At 44.7% G+C, this 23,823-nt stretch overlaps 3 protein-coding genes across 16 annotated transcripts in view; 1 reads left to right on the top strand and 2 right to left on the bottom strand.

Moving 5' to 3' along the window:
• Positions 1-6,920, bottom strand: part of KIF23 (kinesin family member 23) — a 33,139-nt gene extending 26,219 nt beyond the window's left edge. For all 7 annotated transcript variants that reach the window (XM_073212078.1, XM_073212081.1, XM_073212083.1 and 4 more), the window contains exons 1-3: positions 6,787-6,920; positions 5,111-5,180; positions 3,927-4,055 (exon numbers count right to left, since the gene is read on the bottom strand). In XM_073212078.1, coding sequence (XP_073068179.1) covers positions 3,927-4,055; positions 5,111-5,180; positions 6,787-6,797 — 210 coding nt within the window. In that variant the 5' untranslated portion in view covers positions 6,798-6,920. The remainder of the gene's footprint in view (positions 1-3,926; positions 4,056-5,110; positions 5,181-6,786) is intronic.
• Positions 1-19,093, top strand: part of LOC108385027 (uncharacterized) — a 45,763-nt gene extending 26,670 nt beyond the window's left edge. Inside the window, exons 2-4 of one of the 4 annotated variants that reach the window (XR_012120770.1) lie at positions 6,803-6,956; positions 7,069-7,162; positions 18,877-19,093. Coding sequence is in view for 1 of the 4 variants with exons in the window: in XM_073212088.1 (XP_073068189.1) it covers positions 6,413-6,956; positions 7,069-7,162; positions 18,877-18,904 (666 nt within the window). In the remaining 3 variants the exon portion in view is untranslated. Of the gene's footprint in view, positions 1-5,200; positions 6,957-7,068; positions 7,239-18,876 lie in introns of those variants that run through there. The other 3 variants (XR_005059028.2, XM_073212088.1, XR_012120769.1) reach the window with 3 other exon arrangements.
• Positions 15,863-23,823, bottom strand: part of PAQR5 (progestin and adipoQ receptor family member 5) — an 81,610-nt gene continuing 73,649 nt past the window's right edge. For 3 of the 5 annotated variants that reach the window (XM_037010056.2, XM_037010054.2, XM_073212086.1), the window contains 2 exons: positions 22,170-22,311; positions 15,863-19,092 (listed from right to left, as the gene is read on the bottom strand). In XM_037010056.2, the coding sequence (XP_036865951.2) occupies positions 18,851-19,092; positions 22,170-22,311 (384 nt within the window). In that variant the 3' untranslated portion in view covers positions 15,863-18,850. Of the gene's footprint in view, positions 19,093-19,234; positions 19,784-22,169; positions 22,312-23,823 lie in introns of those variants that run through there. The other 2 variants (XM_037010059.2, XM_073212087.1) reach the window with 2 other exon arrangements.

Below are 23,823 nucleotides of genomic sequence, written 5' to 3'. Positions count from 1 at the left end.
AATAAGTACCAAAAGAATGTAGAAAAGTCGTAAGTCCACTAATGCTTCATAGACTAAGGCTGATTTTGTTTTAATTGATAAAGAAAATCAAAAGATTCAGTCAGACTTGTGAAAATCCTCATGCATTACTTCATATACTATTTTACTGCTTCATACTTCATATACTTCCATTACTTCATATATTTTTTTCTTTATAATGGTGTCATTTAAAATAGCATATCATGCCTGATGCCTGAAGAAACCACTGGGCAGGGTTCCCCTTAAGCCAGTGTCACATGTGAATGTATTACTTACTTGCCAAAGGGGGTCTTTGGATTGGGCGTGGCTTCTCTTTTCTGCCGTTCTAATAAGGCATTAAGTTCACACTGTAAGTCCATGCTGTTCCTATCATTAGGATAGCCTAATGTTTTGATGTGTAGAATTGATGCCGGAGTTCTTGTTTGCAGAGTCGAGGAATGAACTTAGCAAACACCAAGGTAGGAGAGCCAGGGAGAGGCTTTTTATTTAGAAATAAAGTGAGAGGAAAGAGCTTCTGGCTCACTCCAGGAGGGGACAAGAGAACCCGGGGTGGTGTGTTGTCTAGGGGATTTATAGGCAGTTGAGGATTTTGGGGAACTGAGGGCTTAGGGTGTGGACTTGTGTCACCTGCCCTGTCCCCAGGGTGGGCTGGGTTATTGTCTGTTTGCCAGGGCTGCTTACAGTGAAGTCACGGGTTATGCTGAGATACCCTTGTGGAACACTCAAACGTTCCAGGCCAACTTGCTCCTGGCCTTTTGACCTTTAACTGATCTCAATGAAGATGACTATATTCCTAGTCTGGTATCTTTACCCTAGAGAATTAGTGTGACCTTGACTTTGCATAATGCTGAACACAGAGTTTCGATAGGGACTTTACACTGTTACATTGCTTTGACTGTAAATATCTTGCCTTGCTTTTTCTGGAGGCCCTCACCCTACTCTGTCTAAGCCCATGGTCCCTGTCTCAGAATTGAACTGTAAATATAATATACTTCAATGTAAATTAAAATGTCCTAATTGTCCAGGGCCTGGAGTTCTATTATTTCTATTTTTGTTATTTTCTAGTTTTATTTGATTGCAGGCATTGCAGTTGTTCCTGCAAGATTCCTGAATTTCCTACAATTTTTGCTTCATGAATGTCAATGCTAAGTTATTTGGTGCATGAAAATTCATTAGGATTAATTATGAATTATAACCTTTAAGTGTCCCCCTTTGATGTTTTACACCCTTTTACCTGAAGTTCAATCTGCTTAGACATCACTATCCATGACCCTTAAGTTTTCTAAATTAGTTTTGTCCGCCAAAAGGAGATATGTATAAATCAGCACTCAAATATGTAATAATAGCAGCAGCAACTGGCACTGCCCATGTCCCAGGCACTGCCTTAGATGGTAGTGAATCGTTTCATTGTTACACCCTCTGATGTTTTATTATGTAGTAATTACTATGCTCATTTTATAACTTTGTTAAAGTTTACACAGCTGCTTCCGCTAGGCTTTCACCTTTGTGGAAGTTTTTATTCCAAACCTATAAAAACATCTTAAGAGTTCACGAAAAGAACAACGAATCTTAGAACTGAAAGGATACACACAGGATAGTGTTGACAGGTTAGTCAGATGACCCCAAAAACCTCATGAACAAATCCTTTCCAGGTGAAGAAAACTGAAGATTAAAGGAGGAACCCGCCCATGCTCCTGGGGCTCATTAGTGTCCAGCCATTTCCAGCCCAGTGCTCTTTCCATATCCACTGTTGCCTTCTGTGACAAGGCAGTGAAGACTTAATCCCCACCAAGCTTTCTGTACTATTTATACATAATTGGAATTAAGTAAGTCAGTTTTCACCTGTTTTACATCCTCAAAGGCCTCCTCCTCCATGAAGCAGACTCTTCATTCTTGCTTAATCCATATTATTGAGTGTTTGGGGGACAGGACAAATAAAAGCCAATATCCCCTTGATGCTTATGTGATAGCAGCAGAAAGAGACAATATAATACGTAAATAAATCAATAGCTTGTGCTAAATGCTTTCAAGGAAGCACAAAAGTACAGACCCAGAGAGAAGCGGAGGAGGACTCATACTTCGATGAGGTAGGCAAGACACACTCTGAGGAGTGACACTGAGGATGAAGCCTAAGGATGAGGAGCCATCTGTGCTAAGAGCCGAAGGAGAGAGAAGTCCAGGCCAAGGGAACAGCCTTGACGCAGAATTCTGGCTTATCCAAGGAACTCAGAAGGATTGGAAGGACATGTGAGATGAGGGTGGAGAGAGAGAAGGCAGATTAAGAAGGATTTTGCCAATTTAAAGAGTTTATTCCTTGAATGGTTTTAACAGGAAAATGGTAAAATCTGATTTATGCTTTAGAAGATCACTCTGGCAGCTCTGTGGAAAATGGATTAGAGAAAATTCAGAGTGGGAAGCTGGCAGTCCAGTTAGACTTAAGTGTCATTCAAAGTATGGTCAGCAAATCAGTGCCCCTCTGAGAACTGTTTCTTTCCAATCTGGGGTAGATAATCATAAACATCGCGAGTAAATATTTAGAAACTTTGTAGCCATTTGACATGGCTGCAGCATCCCAGTATGTGATCCATGGGCTCATCTCATTAGGCAAATTATAAAATCAGTTACCTGTTGTCTAACTCAGAGGGTTAGTGCCCTGTGAAAGAGCTGCACAGAAGTATCAGTGATGATTTTGAAAATAAAAATACTGTTCTTCACCACAGATCGTTGGAGAAGCACTGGTTTTGGTGATTAATAATAGGGCTCAGATGAGGGTGGTGGCAGTGGAGATAGAAGTGAAAGGCCAGTTTCAAGATAGACATTGGAGTAGAACTGATAAGGTCTACTGGTGAATAGGACATGGGAGGGGACAAGAGAAAGAATAAGGTTTCTGGCTTGAGCAAACACCTTTTACTGAGAAAAGTCAGGGGAGAAAATGCTTTAGAGGAGAAAAAATAGGGTTCTTTTGGGCATAAAAAATTTGAGATGCTCATATGACATCCAAGCCGTGCATGTTTGAGTTTAGAGCTAAGATAAAAATTCCAGAATTACCACATATGAACACACAGAGCCATGGAAAAGAAGATAGAGAAGAGAGCCGTAGGTGTAGCCCAACCCAGTATGTAGAGGTTAGAAAAGGAGGAGGAGCCCACAGAGGGTGGCCAGTGAGACAGCACATGGAGAGTGGGAGACAGAAGAGTGCTTCAGGAAGGACAGTGCTGCCGAGGCACAGATTATAATGCAGACATAGCGGCAAAGGGGCCACTATTGAGCTTTTGACAAGCAGTTTCCACAGGAGCAGTTGCAGAGTGAATGGCAACGTGGAAGTAGAAACAACAGCCTGAATTAAACCTTCCTTCTGCATTTCCATAGTCCATTTCTTTCAGAAAACCTGTGTTTCTGTCCCTCTATATAAGGGTTACGTGTTTGCTGTCTGTGCCCCCAAATAAGTCATATAATACTGATTTTTAAAAATCTCCTTCCACCTTTCAGCTTAGTGCAACGTTTGTTGAACCGAATTGAACTCACTTGGCTCAACATTTTACTAAAAATAAAAACACTTCCTAAGAGTTGATACAAGTACACAATGCCTATTGTTACTTTACTCGCCATACATGAAATTTTATGTGTGTAACTGCCTAACAGTCATACATCATTCCACATTAAACCATCCCTGACTTTGACAGTAAAAAATGTCCAGCACAGGAAATCTTCCAAAAGCAGGCCTCTAAATCAAAATTGTGTCTGTTCATTGTAGAAATTAAAAATACTTAAGATATGGTAGTTATAGTTAAGCAAATAAGTCTTTCAAAATAATAGAAACACACAAATCTTGTCAAATTTAAAAAAAGGAAAAGCCATTCAGAAAAGAACATATCAGGTAAAATAGCTTGGTTCCAAACAGCAATTACCTCCTTATAGTCTCCATTTCGGTTGAATCTGTAACCCTCAGGAGTATGGAGTTGAACAGTTGTACTATTAATCACTTCTATGCAACGCTCTTGATCAGGAAAGCTCAGTGGGCGCACCCTACAGTATACCTGGAAATACAGGAAGGTGCTTAAAAAGAACAAAGGTTGATTTTTCACCTAACTTTTCAATGAAGCTTCCCATTTATTCATTCAACAAACATTTGGTCTCTCCATGTAGGAAATCTATGTAAACTTAAGAGCTATGAAAACAAAATTGTCAAACGCAAGCACATATATTAGAAATGAAAGATTTGAAATACACATAAAATTAATTTGGGTAACACCATCAAATCACAGCTTCTCTTCACTATTGGCACCAATTTCATAAAGTTGTACTGCCAGTAATATAAAAATCTCTCTCAAAATCAGTAACATATAACAGTGAAAATTATTTGAAAAGCTGTTGGAACTCTTTGGAATTGGAAGTCAATTAAAATTGGCCAGCTTAACACTTAATATACAAATAAGTAAGTCCAAGATCTGAAATGTCTTAATTAGTGATAGGGTTGAAGAAAAACTGTTCAGCTATATGTGCCAAGCATCTGGTTCCCTCAACTCATACCAAGAAACACACTCCGGGACCAGTGAAGGAGACAGTCAAAATACCCCCAGAGCAAACTAACCTTTTATTTGCTATTTGCTTTTAAATTAAAGTTCCCAAGCCTGAAACTAGTGAAGTATATGCAGTTATGAGTAGTCATTAGAATTAAGCTGTTCTATACTAGAATCTTTATGAAACTTGGTCCCAGTAAAGCATGGAGCTTGGGCTTTCTTCATAAAGCACACTGTCAGTTACTATACCACAGTCCTAAAGATGGGAGAGGATGCTCACCCAGGCATAAAGTTTCCCTCCATCTGAGAGAGTATGAAGAATTCTCTGAGACAAGTGAAGAATATTTTTCATTATCTAACCCTTCAAATTATAATTAGTTACAGGAGGCATGCAGTCAACAACCAAAGACTTCATTTTACTGGACTAAGGAGTCCTCATAGAAACAAAATTTCAATTACCCATTTAACTAAGTGGTGACTCCCACTTCCACATCTCCATCCCTTCCATATACATAAGACAGAAAAGGACTGAAGAAAAAAGGTACACACAGAAATTCACAGGGAGACCTTACCCCAACTGGGTCTTTAAGACTTGTTTGGGATCCTTTTTTCACTAGAGGTTTCCTAGGTGTCTTAGTCCTCCTGGTCATAGATAAAAGAAAATATTGCAGTTCAACACTAAAATATAAAACCTCATCTATATATAACTGATAACAGGGATAACCTTCCTAGGGTTTATAAAATGATTCCTCAGCAGTTCTAAAACCCTCCTCTGCAAATAACATGAATAAGAATAAATTGCATTAGTAGAATAGTGCATGTGGCACTTGTAATCAGAAAGTAATTTAAATTGGATTTAGGAGATATTTCTGGTACTAATTGTACCTATGTACTCTTAGAATGGTTCTCTACTTAAAATAGCTTGTATATTTTCTTGATTAACAATTTTACAGAGGCACTACAAACCTGAAACATCTATAGATAATTGACCACACCTACCTTAAAAAACATTTATATATGCCCTCAAACACAGACATTGCGCCAAAAGCCTTTGCCAAAGCAGACTGATAAGCAATTAACTTCAAGTCATAAACATGCACATGGAGGAATCCATTATTTCATCAAGATTTAGGTCTGTACTTCCAAGGAACTGGTTATTGAATTCTCAAAACCGTCATCCTTTGACCCCAAACAAAATGTGCTCCCCATACTGCAATTTCTTGCTTTCTTTAATAGGGACAATAGAAAAAGGTATTTTGACCTGTTTCACCAATTCTGTAACACACCACTGCCCACCCCACATTTATCTACAGACGATATGAACATTTAATACTAAAATTAAGTAAAATTATTGACTGGACTATAGATTTAAAATATTTTCTCAATATCTCAGATGAAACAGAAGCAAATTAATGTTTTAAGTGCAAAATACCATGGTAGGTTTACTTAAACTCCACATTTTTTTAAAGATGAAGATTCTAACTTTTTGGCTTCTTAAAACAAGCTACCTTTTGCAAACGACTGGGCTACGCGTGGTCACTATAAAGTCCACCCTCTTTGGACAAGTGTTCCTCCACCCAGCAGCGGTCACGGAATTCTGCTGCACGGAAAATGTCCCCAACTATTAGTAAGGAATGTGGGTGTGTGCGTTGGCTGCGGCCAAAGAATAGAGCAAAAGTACAGTAACTGGTCTATTTAAGGGAATGGCCTTAGTCTCAAGGCCGCAGTGCCAGGCTAAGAAAAGCAGGCAGTGCTCACGAATGCCGGAGCTCGCCGGGGGCTGAGACCACCGACCCAACCGCCAACACCGGAGCACAACACGCGGCCCCACACTCGACCACTGTTGCCTCCCGACCCTCACCCACCTGGCAAAAATGCACCCTGGGAGCGCGGCGGCCCCGGAGGGAAAGGAGGAACTTAACGGGTTGGAGGAGGCGGTTCCGGGACCGGTGGATGGCAAGCCGGCTAGCGGAAACCGGGGTCCAAGCCCGAACCTCCCCATTCCGCGAGTTGGGGCCGACTTTTCCCGGCCTCTGGGGGCCAGGGCGGGAAGGCGGGCGCCCAGCTCCCGGCGGCGGGCGGAGGGGGTGCGGGGGGGTCCGAGACGGGGACGGGTCTCAGTGCCCGGGCTTCCCCCGAGAGGCCCTCGTGGGGGCGTCCACTTTGGGGGCCGCAGCAGGGGTGGCCGTGAAGAGACGCCGGCCCCCCTCACCGCGCCCCGAGCCCTGCGAGGCGGCCCAGTACTTACGCTGGCTTCATGGCAGCCGACTCCGCGCTGCCCAGACGCGCGCGCGGGACGCTGGGCTCCACTGGGAGGCCTGACCCGGACCGTGGGCCGCAGGGACCGACCGCGGGAACCGAGACTCGCAGGCTCAAGCGCGGAGCCCGCTAAAGCCGGGAGATGCGCCGTGAACCCAGGTGAGCTCGCGCCAGCGCATTTCAAACGGGCCAATCCGCGCCCTCCCCTGGGGGCGGGGGCGGGGCCTCAGAGGAAGTGCCTGATCCGCCGGAAGTGGCGCTTGTCTCCCAGGCGACCGACGCGGAAAGAGCGTGGCGACTCTGGGCATCAGGATTGCCGGGCTGAAGGAGAGACCAGATACGAGATCCAACCCCTCCGTTTTCCGGTGAGGAAACGGAGACTTCATTGCCCTATAGCACATAAGAAGTCCAATGGAAGGGCAAGTCCAGAGTGGATTTGAGGTTGGCAATGTAGTTCTGGCCCAGGGGTGTCCTGTTCTTGTGCTGCGCCCTGCTCAGCACACTCCCTCCCTGGCTCCCGTATCACCGCATCATCTTGGCTTCCTTTCTTTCTCCACCTTTCCTGGCTTCTCACTCTCTAGTTCTTCCAGCTCTTTTTTATATATACACTGTTTTGTCAAATTCTTAACAATGTTTAATCCTGGCTAAACACAGATGAATAAAATGTGGAACTTACCTTTGAGGAGCAACATCCAGAACCACTGTTTTGTAGATGAACTGATTCCATCTCACTCTGACCTTCGCCCCTTAAATGATGACTATCAAATATGCATCTGCATCTGTGCTCTCCTAGAGCTCTAGTCACATCTCGTCAACTTCCTACAGGACCAGACATAATTTAATATTCTTGTCCCATACTGTTCAAAATGAAGATGGTCCCGGTCTTTGCTATTACAAACAAGTAGTTTGTTTGTTTATTCCCACTGAATAAACTGGGAAATTCATCATTTTACACAATTTAAATAAATCTGCAAGCTATATATCTAGAAGCAGAATTAGAGTTAAAGAGTATGTGCATGCATAATGTTTCACAGATACTGCCAAATTGTCCTCCCTAAAGTTTGCCTAAATGTACAATCCCACCAGCCACATAGAAGAGTGCCTGTTTCCCCACAATTCTCAGATAAAATGTTATCAAACTTTTCAGTAGATGTTGACCGAATAGGTGAAAAAAAAGATCACACTGTAGTTTTAATTTTCTTTTCACTTATGACGAATGAGGTTTCTTGTCTGTTAATATATTCAAAACCATTTGTGTGTCCTGTATGAACTGTGTTCATATCTTTTGCCTACTTATTCTGCTGAGTTGTTAGTTTTTCTTAACTGTAAAAGCTCTTCGTGTATTAAGGAAATTGGTCCTCTTCCAAAATATGAATTCAAATATTTTTATAATTCACAAATCGGTTTTATTTGTAATTTGTTTATATTGTTTTGTGACAACTTAGAAAAATTTAAGGAAGTCATATTTATCAGTCTTTTATGGCTTCTGGTTTGAGTCATACAAGGAAAAAATCTTCCCCACTCTGAGATAATTTTCTTCAATATAATATTTTTTCCTAGTGCTTTTGTTTTTTATATTTAACTCTTTGAACCATTAGAATTTTATTTGTTGCCAAATGAGAGGTTGGGATCTGTGTTATTTAGAAATTGGGTTTCACTGCTGGCTACTTATCTCTTAGTACTCTGCACTCCGGCTTTGGCCTCAATCTCTCCATTAGAATTCTTTTTACCAGGATCACCACATACTTGATGTGAAATCTAATCAACCCTTCCACCCTTAACTAACTTGATCTCTCAACAGCACCAAAAATATTTCCCACTCCTCCCTTTCTATGCCTCTGCTATTTTTCCCAGCTTTCTGAGCCCCTCTTGCTCAGCCTCATATGTGAGCTCTTTTTTCTCCCTTAAATGTTGTGGCTTGGGGTTTTGGCCTGGTAGTTAGGTGAGTCCTCTCCCCAGACACTGCCATGATTCACATGGCTTCCCATACCATTCACATTTGCTTTTCTGAGCTCAGACACTAGTAGCCAACTGCCTTCTGGATTCTCCATTTGGACGTCCCAGACGTGCCTCATGCCTAAAATACCCTAATCTTTTCCCCTAAATCACCCTCAATTGATGGCATCATCATCTACCCACTCACCAAGCCAGAGTCCAAGGTACCATCTTTGCCTTTTGCCTCTCTTTCTGTTCCAACATTCAATCTTCTGTTCCAACTATCAACCACATCTTTGATAGTTCTACCCACTAAATAGCCTTTAAACCTCTTTACTTCTCTCCTTCCCCCTGGCTACTACCATTTATTGTCTGGATGACTGCAACAGTGTCCCAGTAGGCCTCCCTGCTGCCAGTCTCCAGTCCAGGCTCCATTTTGCAGCCTAAATTACAGATCTGATCATGTCATTGTCGTGCTTGTAACACTGCAGTAGCTCTCCATTGCTGGAGACCCTCAGCAGGGCCCCAAGACTCTTCCTTTCCAAGCTCACTACCTATAATTATCTCCCACACCCCTCCAGCCACGTGGATCTTCAGTGCCCTGAACATACCCAGCTCACACACAATTCCCTCTGCTGTCAAGTTCTGCTCTCTCCGTTCCTCTGATAATTCCTCCTTATCCTCAGCCCTCAAGATCTTCTCCTACGACTCTTCGCTGGGCCCCTGCTCGATATCCACAGTCCTCTGCACTTCCCCGTTACTGCACCTGTTTGCTTCAAAGCTCATGAGGTCTTTTAAGTCACTGTTTATTACTGTCTCCTTTGCCAGCTATCACCACACCCTCACTAGATGGCACTGTTGCGTCCCGCTGCCCAGCAATGGAGGCTATGCATAAATGTTTTGCAGGAATGAAGGAATCCATCCCTTCAGAGAGCACCCCAGTAAAGGACCCAGTTACATCAGACCACCCCCAGCTTTCCTTCAGGCTAGTTTCTCCTTCCTCTCTCACTTCTATCCATACTAAAGCTCTCTAGGTTATTTTCCTTAAAATGCCAATTATATCATTTCTCTGGGTGGCACTTCACACCTAACACATCCTAATCTCTTTGCCTGACGGGTTCCCTATTGCCAGTGAAAGATTTGCATTTTCTGCTAGACGTGGAGATCCAGACCAGGGGTGAGGGTAGGAGGGGAGGCATTTTTAAAGTCAGGTTTACTGAGGTATAATTTACATAAAGTTCACCCTTTGTAGTTATGTCTATGTATTTGACAAACATACCCCATTCTGTAACCACTGCCACAATCAAATGTATAATATTCCCATCGCACTGAAAATTCCCTGTGCTGCCCCTTTATAGTCAATCGCCCCCCCTGCCCCCAACCCTTGGCAGCTACTTTGATGACTTCCTTAGGGTTGTGTCTTTTCCAGAATGTCTCCTCTTTAACTCAGCACAATGCTTTTGAGGTTCATCCACACCTTGCATGTATCAGTAGCATGTTCCCTTTTTACTGTTGAATAGTAGTCCATCATGTGAAAGCATGGCAGCCTATCCATTCACTAGTCGATGGACATTTTGGTTGTTTACACCTTTTGCCAGTTATGAACAAAACTGGTATAATTATTTGCGTAAAGCTCTTTATGTAGCTGTATATTCTCTTGGGTGGGATTGCTGTTCTTGTGGTAAGTCTAATTTCATAGGAAACCACCAGACTGAACTTGGAGGGTCTTATTCAAAGCCCTGAAGAGGGGCTGACACTGCACAGATTTGAAACCTTAAATAATATAAGCCCACAGGTAAGCAAGTCCAGCTGTGGGAACCTAATAACCATCAATGACCAGAAACTGCCAAAGCCCAGAGTGTTTGAGGGATGGTGGTAAGTGGAAACAGGGTGCCTGGAACGCAGTCAGCACACTTGCCTTCTCTCCCCGGCCCTGCTTTCACTTAAGGGCCAGAGCAACATAGTCTCACATCCCTAGGCCACGTACTCTCCCCAGGCCATTTGTGAATGCTTGGATGTTCATGTTTTACATGCACAAAAAAAAAAAAACAAATTTAAAATCAACAAGCTTGAGGGAAACTATAAAACTAATACAAAAAGAAACAAATGATCTGAACCATATTTCAAATGAATAACATACACATACAGAAAGAGGACTATAACTAACCTAAGTAATTTAGACTAGACTATATGCCCTCAGGCTCAAGACAAAAAGAACTTGAAGCATACATTGAATTCTAAGGAGTAGACTTTATTGCAGACATTGGTTAATAATTCTGAAAGGACACTTTGTATGTGCTGCAATTAGGCAAATAAGTAAATACATTGTAGATAATGAAGCCAAATTTCTCACTGATAGGGAAGGGAGTTATAGAAATATCCAAAGGGGGAAGGGTAAAGAGTACCTGGGAATTCTTTGTACTATTTGGCAATGTTTTTTCTTGTTTTTTTTTAAATTTATTTTGGTATCATTAATCTACAATTACATGAGGAACATTGTGTTTACTAGACTCCCCCCATCACCAAGTCTCCCCCACATACCCCATTACAGTCACTGTCCACCTGTGTAGTAAGATGCTATAGAGTCACTACTTGTCTTCTCTCTGTTGTACAGCCCTCCCCGTGCCCCCACTACACACACTACATTATTGTCGCGTGCCCTGTCCTCGCCGGCAAGAACAGCACGCAACAACAGCAGGATTCTTCTGCAGAAAGCTTTATTCTTCAGCTCTTTGTGAAACAAATGAGTTGGGCAGGACCCAGAGGGGAAGGAGAGGCTTGCTTATATAGTTCTCATGCTCTGACCTGGTTGGTGCGGCTCCATATGCCTTATTAGCATAACCATTTGGTGGGTCTCATTGGTCCTTATGCCAAGGCGCAATTAGCATGTAGTTTAGTGGTGTGGGATGATTTGTCATTAGGAAGTTCGGGGCCTTCCGGCTGCCCTGCATGGGGCGCTATTTTCTGAGCGCGGCTGCCAACATCTCCCCCTTTTTTGTCTAACAGAAGCTCAAGGCGGAACTTGCCAGCAGAGGCGGAGACAGAGGCCTGACCTCCATCATACTTCCTGATGCCCCCTTTTTGGAGAGGGGTTCTGGGCATCTACCCCTATGCAGTCAGGCATGCCTCTCAGAGGGGTCCAAGACCTCTTGCAGTGCTTTGCCTCGCATCCTCTGGCTGGCGTTGGGACCGCTTGGTACAAAGGGTTTGGACCCTTTTTCTCAACCCTCTTGCACCATGAGATTCTTAAAGAAAGCTGTGATTAAGCATTGAGGTACTCGGGCCTGGTGCAGTGCCACATGGGCTCAGGGTGCAAGAGCTACCTCAAGCTAAAGCTGAGCTTCCTTCTTAAGCATATTGAGCCACACTTGGGGAGAGGCGCCAATGTCTATCGCCATTAGGGCTTGAGCAAGGATCACCTTGTCCTTATGTTGATTGCGGAGTCTGCATAACAACCAGAGTAGGAGCATGAGACCTCCAAGCATGAACACGCCCATCCCAGCCATGCCCGCCCACTCCTTGACGTGGGAGAGAGCTCTGAGGAACCAGGAAGAAAGTCCTTCTGCTACGGAGATATCTAGACGGGTGGAGTTGATGTGGATTATTTCTCGCCGCAGTTCTTCTAGTGCTCCATCAAAGTCCTGGGACCAGTTTCCTGAAAGATACTGGGACAGGCCTCGTGACAGATTAGTGAAAGCATTTAATACTTCTGTTAGTGATCCTGGCTTGTTTGTGGCTCTGTAATATGGCTGCGGCTAGGCCCGCGTTGGTGAGTGGCCCTCCTATTTCTCTACAGGCTTTCAACCAAGCGTGTATCCCTTTCTGTTTCCAGGGTGTTATCACCTGTCTGCATTCCTTGGTACATTGTTCAAATACTAATTGCTCCACTAGGGGCATTGCTTGTTCCTGATCTCCAAATATTCTGCCTGCGGCCTCCATCATACGAGCGACAAAGTCAAAAATGGCTCGCTCAGCCCCTGAATAATTTTTGTCAAATTGCCTGATACTTCTCCTTTGTTGGTGAGGGCTTTCCATGCCTTGGCGGCGCACGTGTTTATTTGTGCATATACCTGTAAGGGGAAGGCGGTCTGGTCGGCTACCCACTGTCCTTGGCCCATCAGCATATCATATGACCATGCAGGCTGTCCTTCGGCCGCGTTTGCGCGTGCCTGGGTCATGCTGATATCATGCCACAATGCCTTCCATTCTATGTATTGCCCCATACTAGAAAGGCATGCCTTAGTTACATATTGCCAGTCTGCGGGTGTCATGGCTGTCTCTGTTAATCTCTCAACTTGTGCTATGGTATAGTTAGCACTGACTCCATAAGCCCGAACGGATTCTGCTAACTCCTTAACTTGTTTATGGCTCAGGGGCTGGTGAGAGCGTACACCGTTATCCTCAAATACAGGAAACATTTGTCTAATTGCCTGAAGAGTATCTGGGTGGCAAAAGGAGAGTGCGCCACTCACGTAAGGTGGCGGGGCAAAGGGCTTCGGGGGACACCCTGCTTTCATTTTTTCCTTGGTCCGCTTTTCAACTTTGCTGGTTCCCTTACTTCTACACTCTGCGGTTTTATTTTCTTCCCCTTCCTCTGCGGACGTTAATTCCTCCTCAGATTCCCTATTGGAGAGTTGGAGGTCCCTCAACTCTTTCCAGGGGTATTTACTATTTTCTCCGAGGCGATTGTCACTCGCTTCTCGGGGCTCTTTCGCTTTTGCCCTAGGCGGGCTTTCTCCCTCACTCTGAGGTTTCTTTACCTTCGTTTTTGTGGCCTTTTTTCGGCCGCGCGCGCTCTCTGTTTCCCGTTCCGTTTCTGACATGCTCTCTTGGATATCTGTCAATGCTCTCTGACCTTCTTTTATTACCTTTTCACATCTCTCATCTTGCAGACAAGCTCTAATCAGTTTCCAGAGGGGCCTGGTGCCTCCCCTCAGGCTACCCTCCTCCTCCTCTCTATCAAGATCTTTCCCCAGTTTGTCCCAGCTCGGGATTGAGAGGGACCCTGAACAAATGAACCAGGGGGCCACACGGTCTATCTCCTTCACAAAAGATCCTAAGACTTTGCTGGAGACCTTCAAGTTTCGCTCTTTGAGAGCTGTCTGCAGCGCCGTGACTAATGACGGTGCATTCCCCATGGTGCCTCCTTATTTACAGAGAACCATCAACCATCATCCTAAAAAGCAGGGGCCTCTCGGAACTTACCCCTCCGGGCTTTCTTCTGACCTGCAGTTCTGAATCCTCTCCAGATGTCTGAAGGGTCCTCCCTGTGCCGGTGATGTTCTGGTTCCCGGGTTTCGGCACCACTTGTCGCGTGCCCTGTCCTCGCCGGCAAGAACAGCACGCAACAACAGCAGGATTCTTCTGCAGAAAGCTTTATTCTTCAGCTCTTTGTGAAACAAATGAGTTGGGCAGGACCCAGAGGGGAAGGAGAGGCTTGCTTATATAGTTCTCATGCTCTGACCTGGTTGGTGCAGCTCCATATGCCTTATTAGCATAACCATTTGGTGGGTCTCATTGGTCCTTATGCCAAGGCGCAATTAGCATGTAGTTTAGTGGTGTGGGATGATTTGTCATTAGGAAGTTCGGGGCCTTCCGGCTGCCCTGCATGGGGCGCTATTTTCTGAGCGCGGCTGCCAACACATTATGTCTGCTAATAGTAATGCCCCCCTTTTATTCCCCCTTATCCCTCCCTTCTCACCCATCCTCCCCAGTCTCTTTCCCTTTGGTAACTGTTAGTCCATTCTTGGGTTCTGTGATTCTGCTGCTGTTTTGTTCCTTCAGTTTTTTTCTTTGTTCTTATACTCCACAGATGAGTGAAATCATTTGGTACTTGTCTTTCTCTGCCTGGCTTATTTCACTGAGCATAATACCCTCTAGCTCCATCCATGTTGTTGCAAATGGTAGGATTTGTTTACTTCTTATGGCTGAATAATATTCCATTGTGTATATTTACCACATCTTCTTTATCCATTCATCTACTGATGGACACTTAGGTTGCTTCCATTTCTTGGCTATTGTAAATACTGCTGCAATAAACATAGGGGTGCATATGTCTTTTTTAAACTGGGCTGCTGCATTCTTAGGATAAATTCCTAGGAGTGGAATTCCTGGGTCAAACGGTATTTCTATTTTCAGTTTTTTGAGGAACCTCTATACTGCTTTCCACAATTGGCAATTGGCAATGTTTTTTAAATCAGAAATTATATCCAAAAAGGAGGTGAGGAGTGGACTATATAGTAGTGCTTTTTAAATTCCCCTGTATTAACCACTACCTGGGTCTTTTGATAAAAATTCAAAATTCAAGGATCCCCCTCCCCTGCCAGTATTCTATGTACATTTGGGCTTTAGAATGTGCATTTTTGATCATCAAACACATTTTTTAAAGGGTCAATTAAATTATCTTTGAGGTCCCTTGTTCCATGCTCTAAAAGAGGCAAAAGTTAAGCCAGTCTGAGAACTCTTGCACTTGGCATCCAAAGAATTGGTGTGACAACTTTCTATTTGTCTGAAGTAAGTTAGTACAGAGTCGGAGCATTCAAACAAGTATCAAGGGGCCATAGGAATAACCCCTTGGGCAATCTCCCAGGAAGAACATTCAGGGGACATTCCAGAATTCTTCAAAAGTCAAGTCATCCAGATGTCCTCTGGAGTTACACATTTCATCAACGAGTGGCCTGATTCCCATCCTTCCAGCAGTACAAATGCCTGCTGGCCTTGGGGCCTTTGCACTTACTGCTGCCTTGACCTGAAACCCACTGGCAAAGCTGGCTCCTTTTTTGCCCAAGTCTCTCCTCAAATGTCAGTTTATCAGAGTATCCATCTTACCTGCCCTCTCCCACTCACCCTCATTCCTTCACCAGCCTTATTTTCTTTATAGCACTTAACCATTGTCTGAATTTATCTATATATGTTTTCCTACTGACCAATCAGAGCATCAGCTCCATGAGGGAGGGAAGGTGTGGGTTTTGTTCACTTGTGTACCCCCATTCCTAGGATAGTGTTCATCCTATATATACCAGGTGCAAAATATATATTTACAGAATGATTTAGCAATGCACCCAAGGACAGGAGCCTATTTCTCATTATGAATGAGCATGCTGCAGTGTGGGAGGTAAGACATAACCAAATCAAGTGGGAAACAGGACAACTTTATTATAATAAATACATTTTATTGTTTTCTCCCACACAGTTTAAGAAAACCAGACATTTGTGTAATTTGGAAGAACATCTCTGAGTTGGAAATGAGTATTTGCCTTTTCATCCATAATGAATTGTTGACTGGAAAATCAGAGGCTGGCTTTCAACTAATATGTTATAAAGTTGTTGAACAGTGCTAATAAGTATTTCATATTAAAAGGGCACATGGCCAAAACAAATTTGGGACACAGTAGATTCAAATGAAAGTCCTCTCTGACATATCTGACAACACTTCTACTCCACCCACCTTCCTCAGAACTTGTCATGTGAGCCGAGTTCCACAAAAAAATACTTGGAGAAAGACGGCAGCAATCACTTTATAGTACTTAGAAGTACTAAAACATCTTCTAAACTTTCCACTTCTAATTCTAATCAGCAATGACAAACTCATTTTTTGAGAAAGAAAATAGAGAGTTGCCTTCTAAAAACTGAGCAGTGGAAAATGAAACTACAATGAACAAAGGGAGACACAGTTGACTAAATGGCCTCATTCAAACATAGTCAAGTTTTATCATGACTGTAACATTGGATAAATTTTAAAGTGGTGATTCTCAAGGAAGGGGAGGGAGAATAGGGACATCCCACGAGGAGTGTGTCACTCCCTACCCCATACACCCCCAGGAATCCCTTTTGGGACAGTGCCATGATGAGCAATTGCTGTCAGTGTGAGTATGGCACATTAAAAAAAATGTGAGAACTGCTACATTAAAAGACCTCTTCCCAATGAGGTCTTCAGCTGACCCACTGCCAATGTTTTTGACTTTCCAGGATGGCTTAGGCAAAACTATATCCACATCAGAAGCTTCCAAACCAGTGTACTGCAAGCTGTTATAAAATTTTAATTTATAACACTGTCCAAAAATATTCAATGGAACAAAGCTTACCAAACTAAGAGTGATGAAAAAGCAATATAACCGAAGATGAAATAATCTGAAAGTCCTTCAAATTAATCACCTACTGTCTTTCAACTATGTCTGAGCAAAACAAAGAACATTATTTTCCTCTCCATAAAATAAGAGAATTTTAAAGCTTTCATGTCTTCGGGATTAGTATGGTAGGGTATTTAAACTTTGTATCTTCTTTCACCAGAAAAGTGAAGTTACAGTAAGAGGAAATGGAAGTCCACAGACCCTGCTGGAGTAAAATTCCACTAACAATGTCAGATTGTTGCCTAAAAAGCAAATGTTGTCATGTAGCTTGCAATTAATGTACCAAAAACTTACCGGTCCATATAATTTTATCAGTCTGCCTTCCCCAGAGGAAGTAAACAGATAATAAAACTAATGAAATCATATTTGTTGACCACTCTCAGCCAATATAAATTTTGACTTGTCCTCAGAGGATTGGGTGATGAGCTCTTTACAAGGCCATTCAAGGGTCTGGGCCAGTTAGCCATGGAGGCAGTGTTCTAAGATATGAGGGTGTTCCTGAGTCAGCAAAGAGGATCCTGCATTGTGATGGACGGTCCCTGAAGCCATGAGCCAGTGCAGGTCAGGGGTTGATGGGCTGCTCTTCAAAACTGGTTTACATCAGCATTTCTGTACTCTTTGAAAACACTATGAAATAATGAACTTTAATTAGTAATACTAGAGATGAGACATTGCTCAGTGTTTTAGTACTATGCAGAGCAGAAAGCAGGGAATAGATCCTTAAGGCAGGAAGTTGCTGAAGTTTAGATGAATTGAAACAAAGCTGATGGGCTCAGTGCTTTCTGGAATTTGTGGCACCAACATTTCTCCAAGCGTGGCCCATGGCCTTCTGCGTTAGGATCACCTGGGGACTCGTTTCAGTGCAGACCTCCTCCAGGAAACCTATGTTTTACACTCGTAAAGCTCAATCTCCTGGTTTGCCCCAGGAATTTGCATTTGTCACAAGCTCATCTGTCACAAGTATTTCTGATTCACAGTAAAGTTTGAGAGTCACTACATTTGACCAACATTTTGGCAAGGCCTTTAGCATCCTCTGCACATGAACACTAAATTTTGCGGCATATTTGAAATGATGAAGCAACCCCAAATGTATGACGTCCACAAACACAGTGCTGTCCTTGCTTTAAAAGGTGACGGATGAGCACAGCCAACTGGGATTAGTAACTCAGCCAAGGCCCCTACAACACATTTTACCTGCTCTACGTAATGCTTTGAAGCATCAAACTGGCAATAAGGAAACAGAGCAAAACAAAACAGACACCCAGCCATGGGCTGTGGACTTTTAAGAAAATCCACACATCCACAGTGACACGGGAATTTGCACACTGAAGCAGAATAGACGTGGAAAAGAGGACTGACTCTCTTTCTATGTATTTCCTTCCCCAGGTGGGGGAAGGAAAAAGACCATCCCCCTAACCCAGCTCTCTCCCTGCTGGAATGCTTTCCCAATCCCTAGGGCTCCCACAGACCCAACTGTCTCTTTTGCAGGTCTGCACACTGACCCTTCTGGTCCATTCTTCTCCTGCTGCAGGAGTTTTTAGGAGAGGCTGTTACTACATGAAACTCATCAAATGAAACAAGTTCCATTTTCAAAGAGTAATATTACAACAGTACTCAAGCTTCATCCAACTGTTTAGTAGTAAACCTACAGGGGCATTATGCTTAATCCAACTGTTTAAACAGAATCTTTAAATTAAAAACCCATTCTTAACAAATTTAAAACTTAGTGAACTAATAAAGATTTGCCTGAATGAGGACTTACTTGAACCCATGTTCCCCTTTTAAAATGACACATACAGAATCAGTGTACATCTAGAGAAATTTCCCCAGTAAAATACCATATTGACATAAATGTACTCAAAAATGCCAAGACAACAATCATTATATTTTAGGCCATTGTAAACCACTAGGTAACATGCCACTGGCTTATTGTGGTTAGGATGTTGTGGCTTAGAGTTGACGTCTGGCACAAAAAGCTTATGGTCTGAATCACGTTTCTTTTTTTTGTAATTCAGGCTCAGGAATCCGATACAGAGAAGCTGAGAAATAAATTATGTTGCTGAGGCTGAAGATAAGGCACAGAAGTGTGGCTCCTGCTATCTGAGGGAAAGACAGGACCCTGGAGTTGGCTAGGAGCCATTCCTTCCTCAGAGTCTTGTCCAGAAGTATGGCTTCCATCTGCATGTGTGTGGCCAGGATCACACACACATGGAACAGCTGGTGACTGTGACCTATAGCAGACACACAAAAGGCCACCAAGATCAGCAATAAAAAAGGAATGGTCTGTTCATCTAGGCTATAGCATATATGCTAAAAGAAAACATTTGCTAAGTGAAAGAAGCCAGACACAAGGGACCACATATTGTAAGATTCCATTTATATCAAATGTTCAGAGAAGGCATATCCACAGAGACAGAAAGTAGGTCAGTGGTTGCTTCAGGCCGGGGGTAGGAATGGGGATCAACAGTACATGGGCTGAAGGGCTCTTATTTGGGTGATGAAAATGATCTAAAACTTATTTATGGTGATGGTTATATAACTCTGTAGATTTACCAAAAATATCACTGCATTGCATACATGAAATTAGGGAATTGTGTGATACGGAAATGTTTTAATAAATGTGTTTTTTAAATGTATGGTAAGAAAAATAAAAAGGCCATCAGAGCAAATCAAATCCATTGTTAAAACAACTTATCTACCAGTCCTGTTCTTCACATGCAATAGTTAGGCATCGTATCCTGCCAGAGTTCACCTCGTGAGAGACAGCGCTAATCAGCTCAGATCCGGCCTCAGTGCCAGAGGAGAAGCCGGTGCATTTTCTGTCGGCCACTTACGAGGTGGTGTTCTCCCTGACATGACCAGGAGCTCTTCCTCCCTGCAGGACCCTGGCTTCCCAGGTACGCAGCCACAGAGGGTAGGAGCCTGGTGGAGGGTGGTGGGAGTGGGCAGGGACATGCTCATTTGGTGGTTGGCAAGAAAACCAGCTTAGTGCCCAAGACCAGGGACAAGGAGTAAGATGAGAGACATGTGTCACGGGCTGAATTGTGTCTCCCTCTCCTAAATACCTGTGCTGAAGTGCTAACCCCTTCAGAATGTGGTATCTGCAGATAGCATCTTCAAGAGACAAGTTAAAATGAGGTCACTAGGCTGGGGCCCACTGTGACTGGTGTCCTGATAAGAGGAGATTAGGACCTGTCCAGGCACGTACACAGAGGAAAGACCACATGAAGAGAGATGGAGAAGATGGCCATCTGCAAGCCAAGGAGAAACCAGCCCTGTAGTCATTTGGATCTCAGGCTTCTAAATTCCAGAATTGTAAGAAAATGAAGTTCCGTTGCTTAAGCCACTCAGACTCTGTTTAATGGCAGCTCTAGCAAACTAATACAACAATACAACATGTGAGTTACATAAGGATTCTCCTTCAGTTAAAAAAAAAAAAGCGTTAAAGGATACACCACTCTGAACCCAGAGGAAATAATCATTAAATGTGTCCGAGGAAAGGACCAGCCTGGGCACATGCCCTTCTGAGCAGGAGCAGAGACGGGAATGAGAGTGTAGAAGAGCTGAGATTTCTCGAGTGGCCAACGAGTTCCTCATGGCAGGGAAATGCCAGCACTTCAGTCTGTGTTCCCCAGGGAGAAGGTGTGCCTGGGGGTGCCACCCTGCCTCTCTCAAGCCACACTGATGGGCTGTGCATGATTCGCAAATCTGTGTGCGATGCAGCAAAGTGGCTTCAGACCCAGCAGAGAGATGTGCTCTCCAAGGACACAGGCCCGGCAGAAGGAGGTGACTAGCTGCTCTCACCAACCGAGGCTTAAGCTTGGAAAGAGCCATGAGCACTGGGCATGTCTGAAATGTGTCCGTAGCAAGCAGAGGGATTTCAGCAATCCCCTGACAGGAATAGGGAGGAGCTTCCTGTGGGCCAATGCTAGCCACGCAGGGCCAGCACTTCCCACTCAGCTGGCGTGGGAGCACGAGCCCCGTATCCAGCAGGCGCGGTTATGGAAGGATGGAGACCTTTGCAAGCCCCTTGTTAATGATCTATCATTAACTGCTATCTGGCAGATTTCCCCCTTAGTGGTGTCTTTCTGCTTTGAACCCCTAGACCCAAAAGGATAGGATAGAGGTGAATAAGTAAAATGTTATTAAGAAGCTAGAGAATTGGCAAAATAAGGCCAGGGCTATTTTCCCTGCAGCTCCAGACTTCACATACAACCGCCTCTACTTCGTCCAGGTGGGGCTGGGGAGGTAGGCGTGGTCAGTAGTATCCAATTCCCTGGTCCTCTTATCTCCCTCCTTTTCTGATATCTGCTCTCTGAGCATTTTGCTACTAGTAATCCCTTCTGCCAGGAGAGATTAAGGAGATGAAGCTCTAATCAGAGCAAACAAAGTAAATCTGGTCGCATGTCTTAGGTAGGCGACAAAGGGAAACCAACAGACAGAATGGGACAGAACCAAGCTTCCTGCCCACCTCACAGGGACAAGGGGTGCCCTTTGGACCCCAGTACAGCTTACCTAAGGAGCTCTCATCCCAAGGAATCCTCAGGTTCACCAGAAGTGACCCAAGGGCCCCTCCTCCAGCCAGTTCCAGAGCCAGCGCAGGGGTGATAGGTCCTGAGGGGCCTGCCCCCCTCCCCTGGGCAGCAGGGGCGGGCACTCCACCAGCAGGGGTAAGCCCCTGTGGTCCGGACACCTCCTCTCCCCCTCATCACATCTCTAACTTCCATGAGCTCAGGTTCACCTGGAGAATCCCACACCCACAGCCTCTGAGTGAGTGCTGGACCCCACCCCTCCACCTTTCTGGTTCAGGGTGTCTGCTTGATCCCAGATGACCTGAGAAGGCTGGTCCTGGGACCATACCTGGGAACCACTGCGCTACCATGACTCCTGGCCCCAGCGCACCCACCCAAGCAAGACAGACAGGCACTTTCTGCTACTCGGAGTAGTCCTGTGCCATTCGGTGACCGCAGAGCCACCTGTACTCTCTTTTCTCTTCCTCTTTCTCTCCAAGGCTGCCCTCAATGCGACTTCTTGTTCTATACAAAAACAGGGCTCTCCAGGCCCCGTAACCCACAAGAATGCTTTAGAATCTTAGATCCACCTACTCTCCATCCCCCCCATCCTATCCAGCCATTCATGGCTACATTCACCCTGGCCTCTGTCAACTTGCAATTTCAGTCCCCTTGGCCTGCTCCTGGACAGCTTCCTGAAGAAATGATTCTCTGCCTGCCTGCCTCCCTTTGCAACTGTTCACACATGTCCAGGGATCAGAATGCTCCCTAGGCGGGGGGGGCCTCCGTGCACTCACCAATATAGTCGAAGCACCCAGGGGCCAGGCACTCTGGCACGTGTGCAGAGTAGAAGAAAGAGGCCAGGAGGGTCATGGCCATGTGCTTCTGGTGGTACAAGGTGGCTTCATTCTGCGCACTCTCCCCTGGGAACAGGAAGAGCTGCAAGTATTTAAAGAAACATCAGGTGTTAAGAGGACGCCCTCTTCCTTCTCAACTGAAGACACCTCTGCTCACGCGTGCAGACTGCCCGTAGCAGGGCCCTCACCACGGGTCTGCAATTTAGACAGGGGACTCTCGGGGCTGTAGCAGAATCCCTCTTCTGAGTGCGATCAGTTGAGAACCAAGGCAGTTGTATTCGATCCCCCAAATGTTCATGAAAGCCTTTTGGGTTATTTAATTTAAAAAAAAGAAAGAAAGGAAGGAAAGAAAAATGAAAGGAGTGGAGGAAGGGAAAGGACAAATTCTATTGGCTATATTGCTACTCTTCTTTCTGGGGATTAAGTGCAAGAATAGTAAAAAGTGATCTATTCACATTTGAACCCACTTCTAACCAAATATCTCCTGGACTGGTGTTCCTAATTAAGGCTTGATGGCCTGGAAGGCCTTCTGAGCCATCTGAAAGTATTAATTATGGACATTATACTGTTTCAGAGTTAAGTGTAGGTTTTGTATTATTATCAATAACAACAGTGGCCACCACTCACCCAGGGCACTAGGCCAGACCTTCCACTTGCACTGTGTCCTTGGAGCCTCAACAAGTGGCATCAGGTGAGTCTACTTCCCCATTTCACAGATGAGGAAGCTGGGCCAGAGGGTGACTGGCAAACTACTAAATGGGAGTGAAGTCAGGGTCTGGATTCCGGCAGGCTGATCGCAGAAGCTGTGCGCCCATCACCAGCACCATTTAGGAGTAGTTCTCCCCCCCCACTGCCCACTGTCTGATGCAGCCAAGTGCCAGGAGCGCACACTGCTTACGATAACGCAGAGCCTGCGCTGCGTGATTTGGTGGCAGTGGGACCAGCTTGTTCCCTCTACTCTTCCTTCCCATGTGTGGTCTGTGTCCCCAAGGAAGGGGTCAGGGGGATGGGTTACACCTCCCTCTGCGTCTCCCTCAGGCTTACACAGGCAGAGCACAGGGCACACGCCCAACGTCCCGGCTGTGGGAGCCACAGCTCCGCCTCTTCCCTCCACTGCTCGGCGCTGCCGTCTCAGCCTCATCATCAGACCCGCGGGCTGCCCCTGAGAGGAGAGTGCCACTCGCTGGCCAACAGCCATTGCCAAGTCCATCAGATCTGTTGATTTGATTAATCCCCTCTACTCCACTGTGAAGGAGGGGATTTAGCCTCATTTACAGATGAGGAAACTGAGACTCAGAGAGGTTATGTGCATTGCCTAAGGTCACACAGCCAGTGAGGAGTGGGACTGGACTGAACTTAGGTCCACCTGATTTGAGAGTATATGGACGTTCCCCCTGCTTGTCTTCCCTCCTATACCCTCTTCCTTCCTGTTCTTCATCTAACTCCCACGTATCCTCTAAGACCTTCATTCATACGTCTTCCTTTACTACTTACTACTACTGTGTTGATTGATGATAACATATAATAACGCATGTACTGGATTCTTGTCGCCAGCTGGCACTTTACACATTGTCTAATGTAATTCCCCACACAC

The sequence above is a fragment of the Manis javanica genome, chromosome 8 (genome assembly GCF_040802235.1).
Source record: "Manis javanica isolate MJ-LG chromosome 8, MJ_LKY, whole genome shotgun sequence".
NCBI classification, from domain to species: domain Eukaryota; kingdom Metazoa; phylum Chordata; class Mammalia; order Pholidota; family Manidae; genus Manis; species Manis javanica.
Note: the sequence above shows the minus strand (reverse complement) of the source record. Positions and strands in the feature narration are given on the sequence as shown.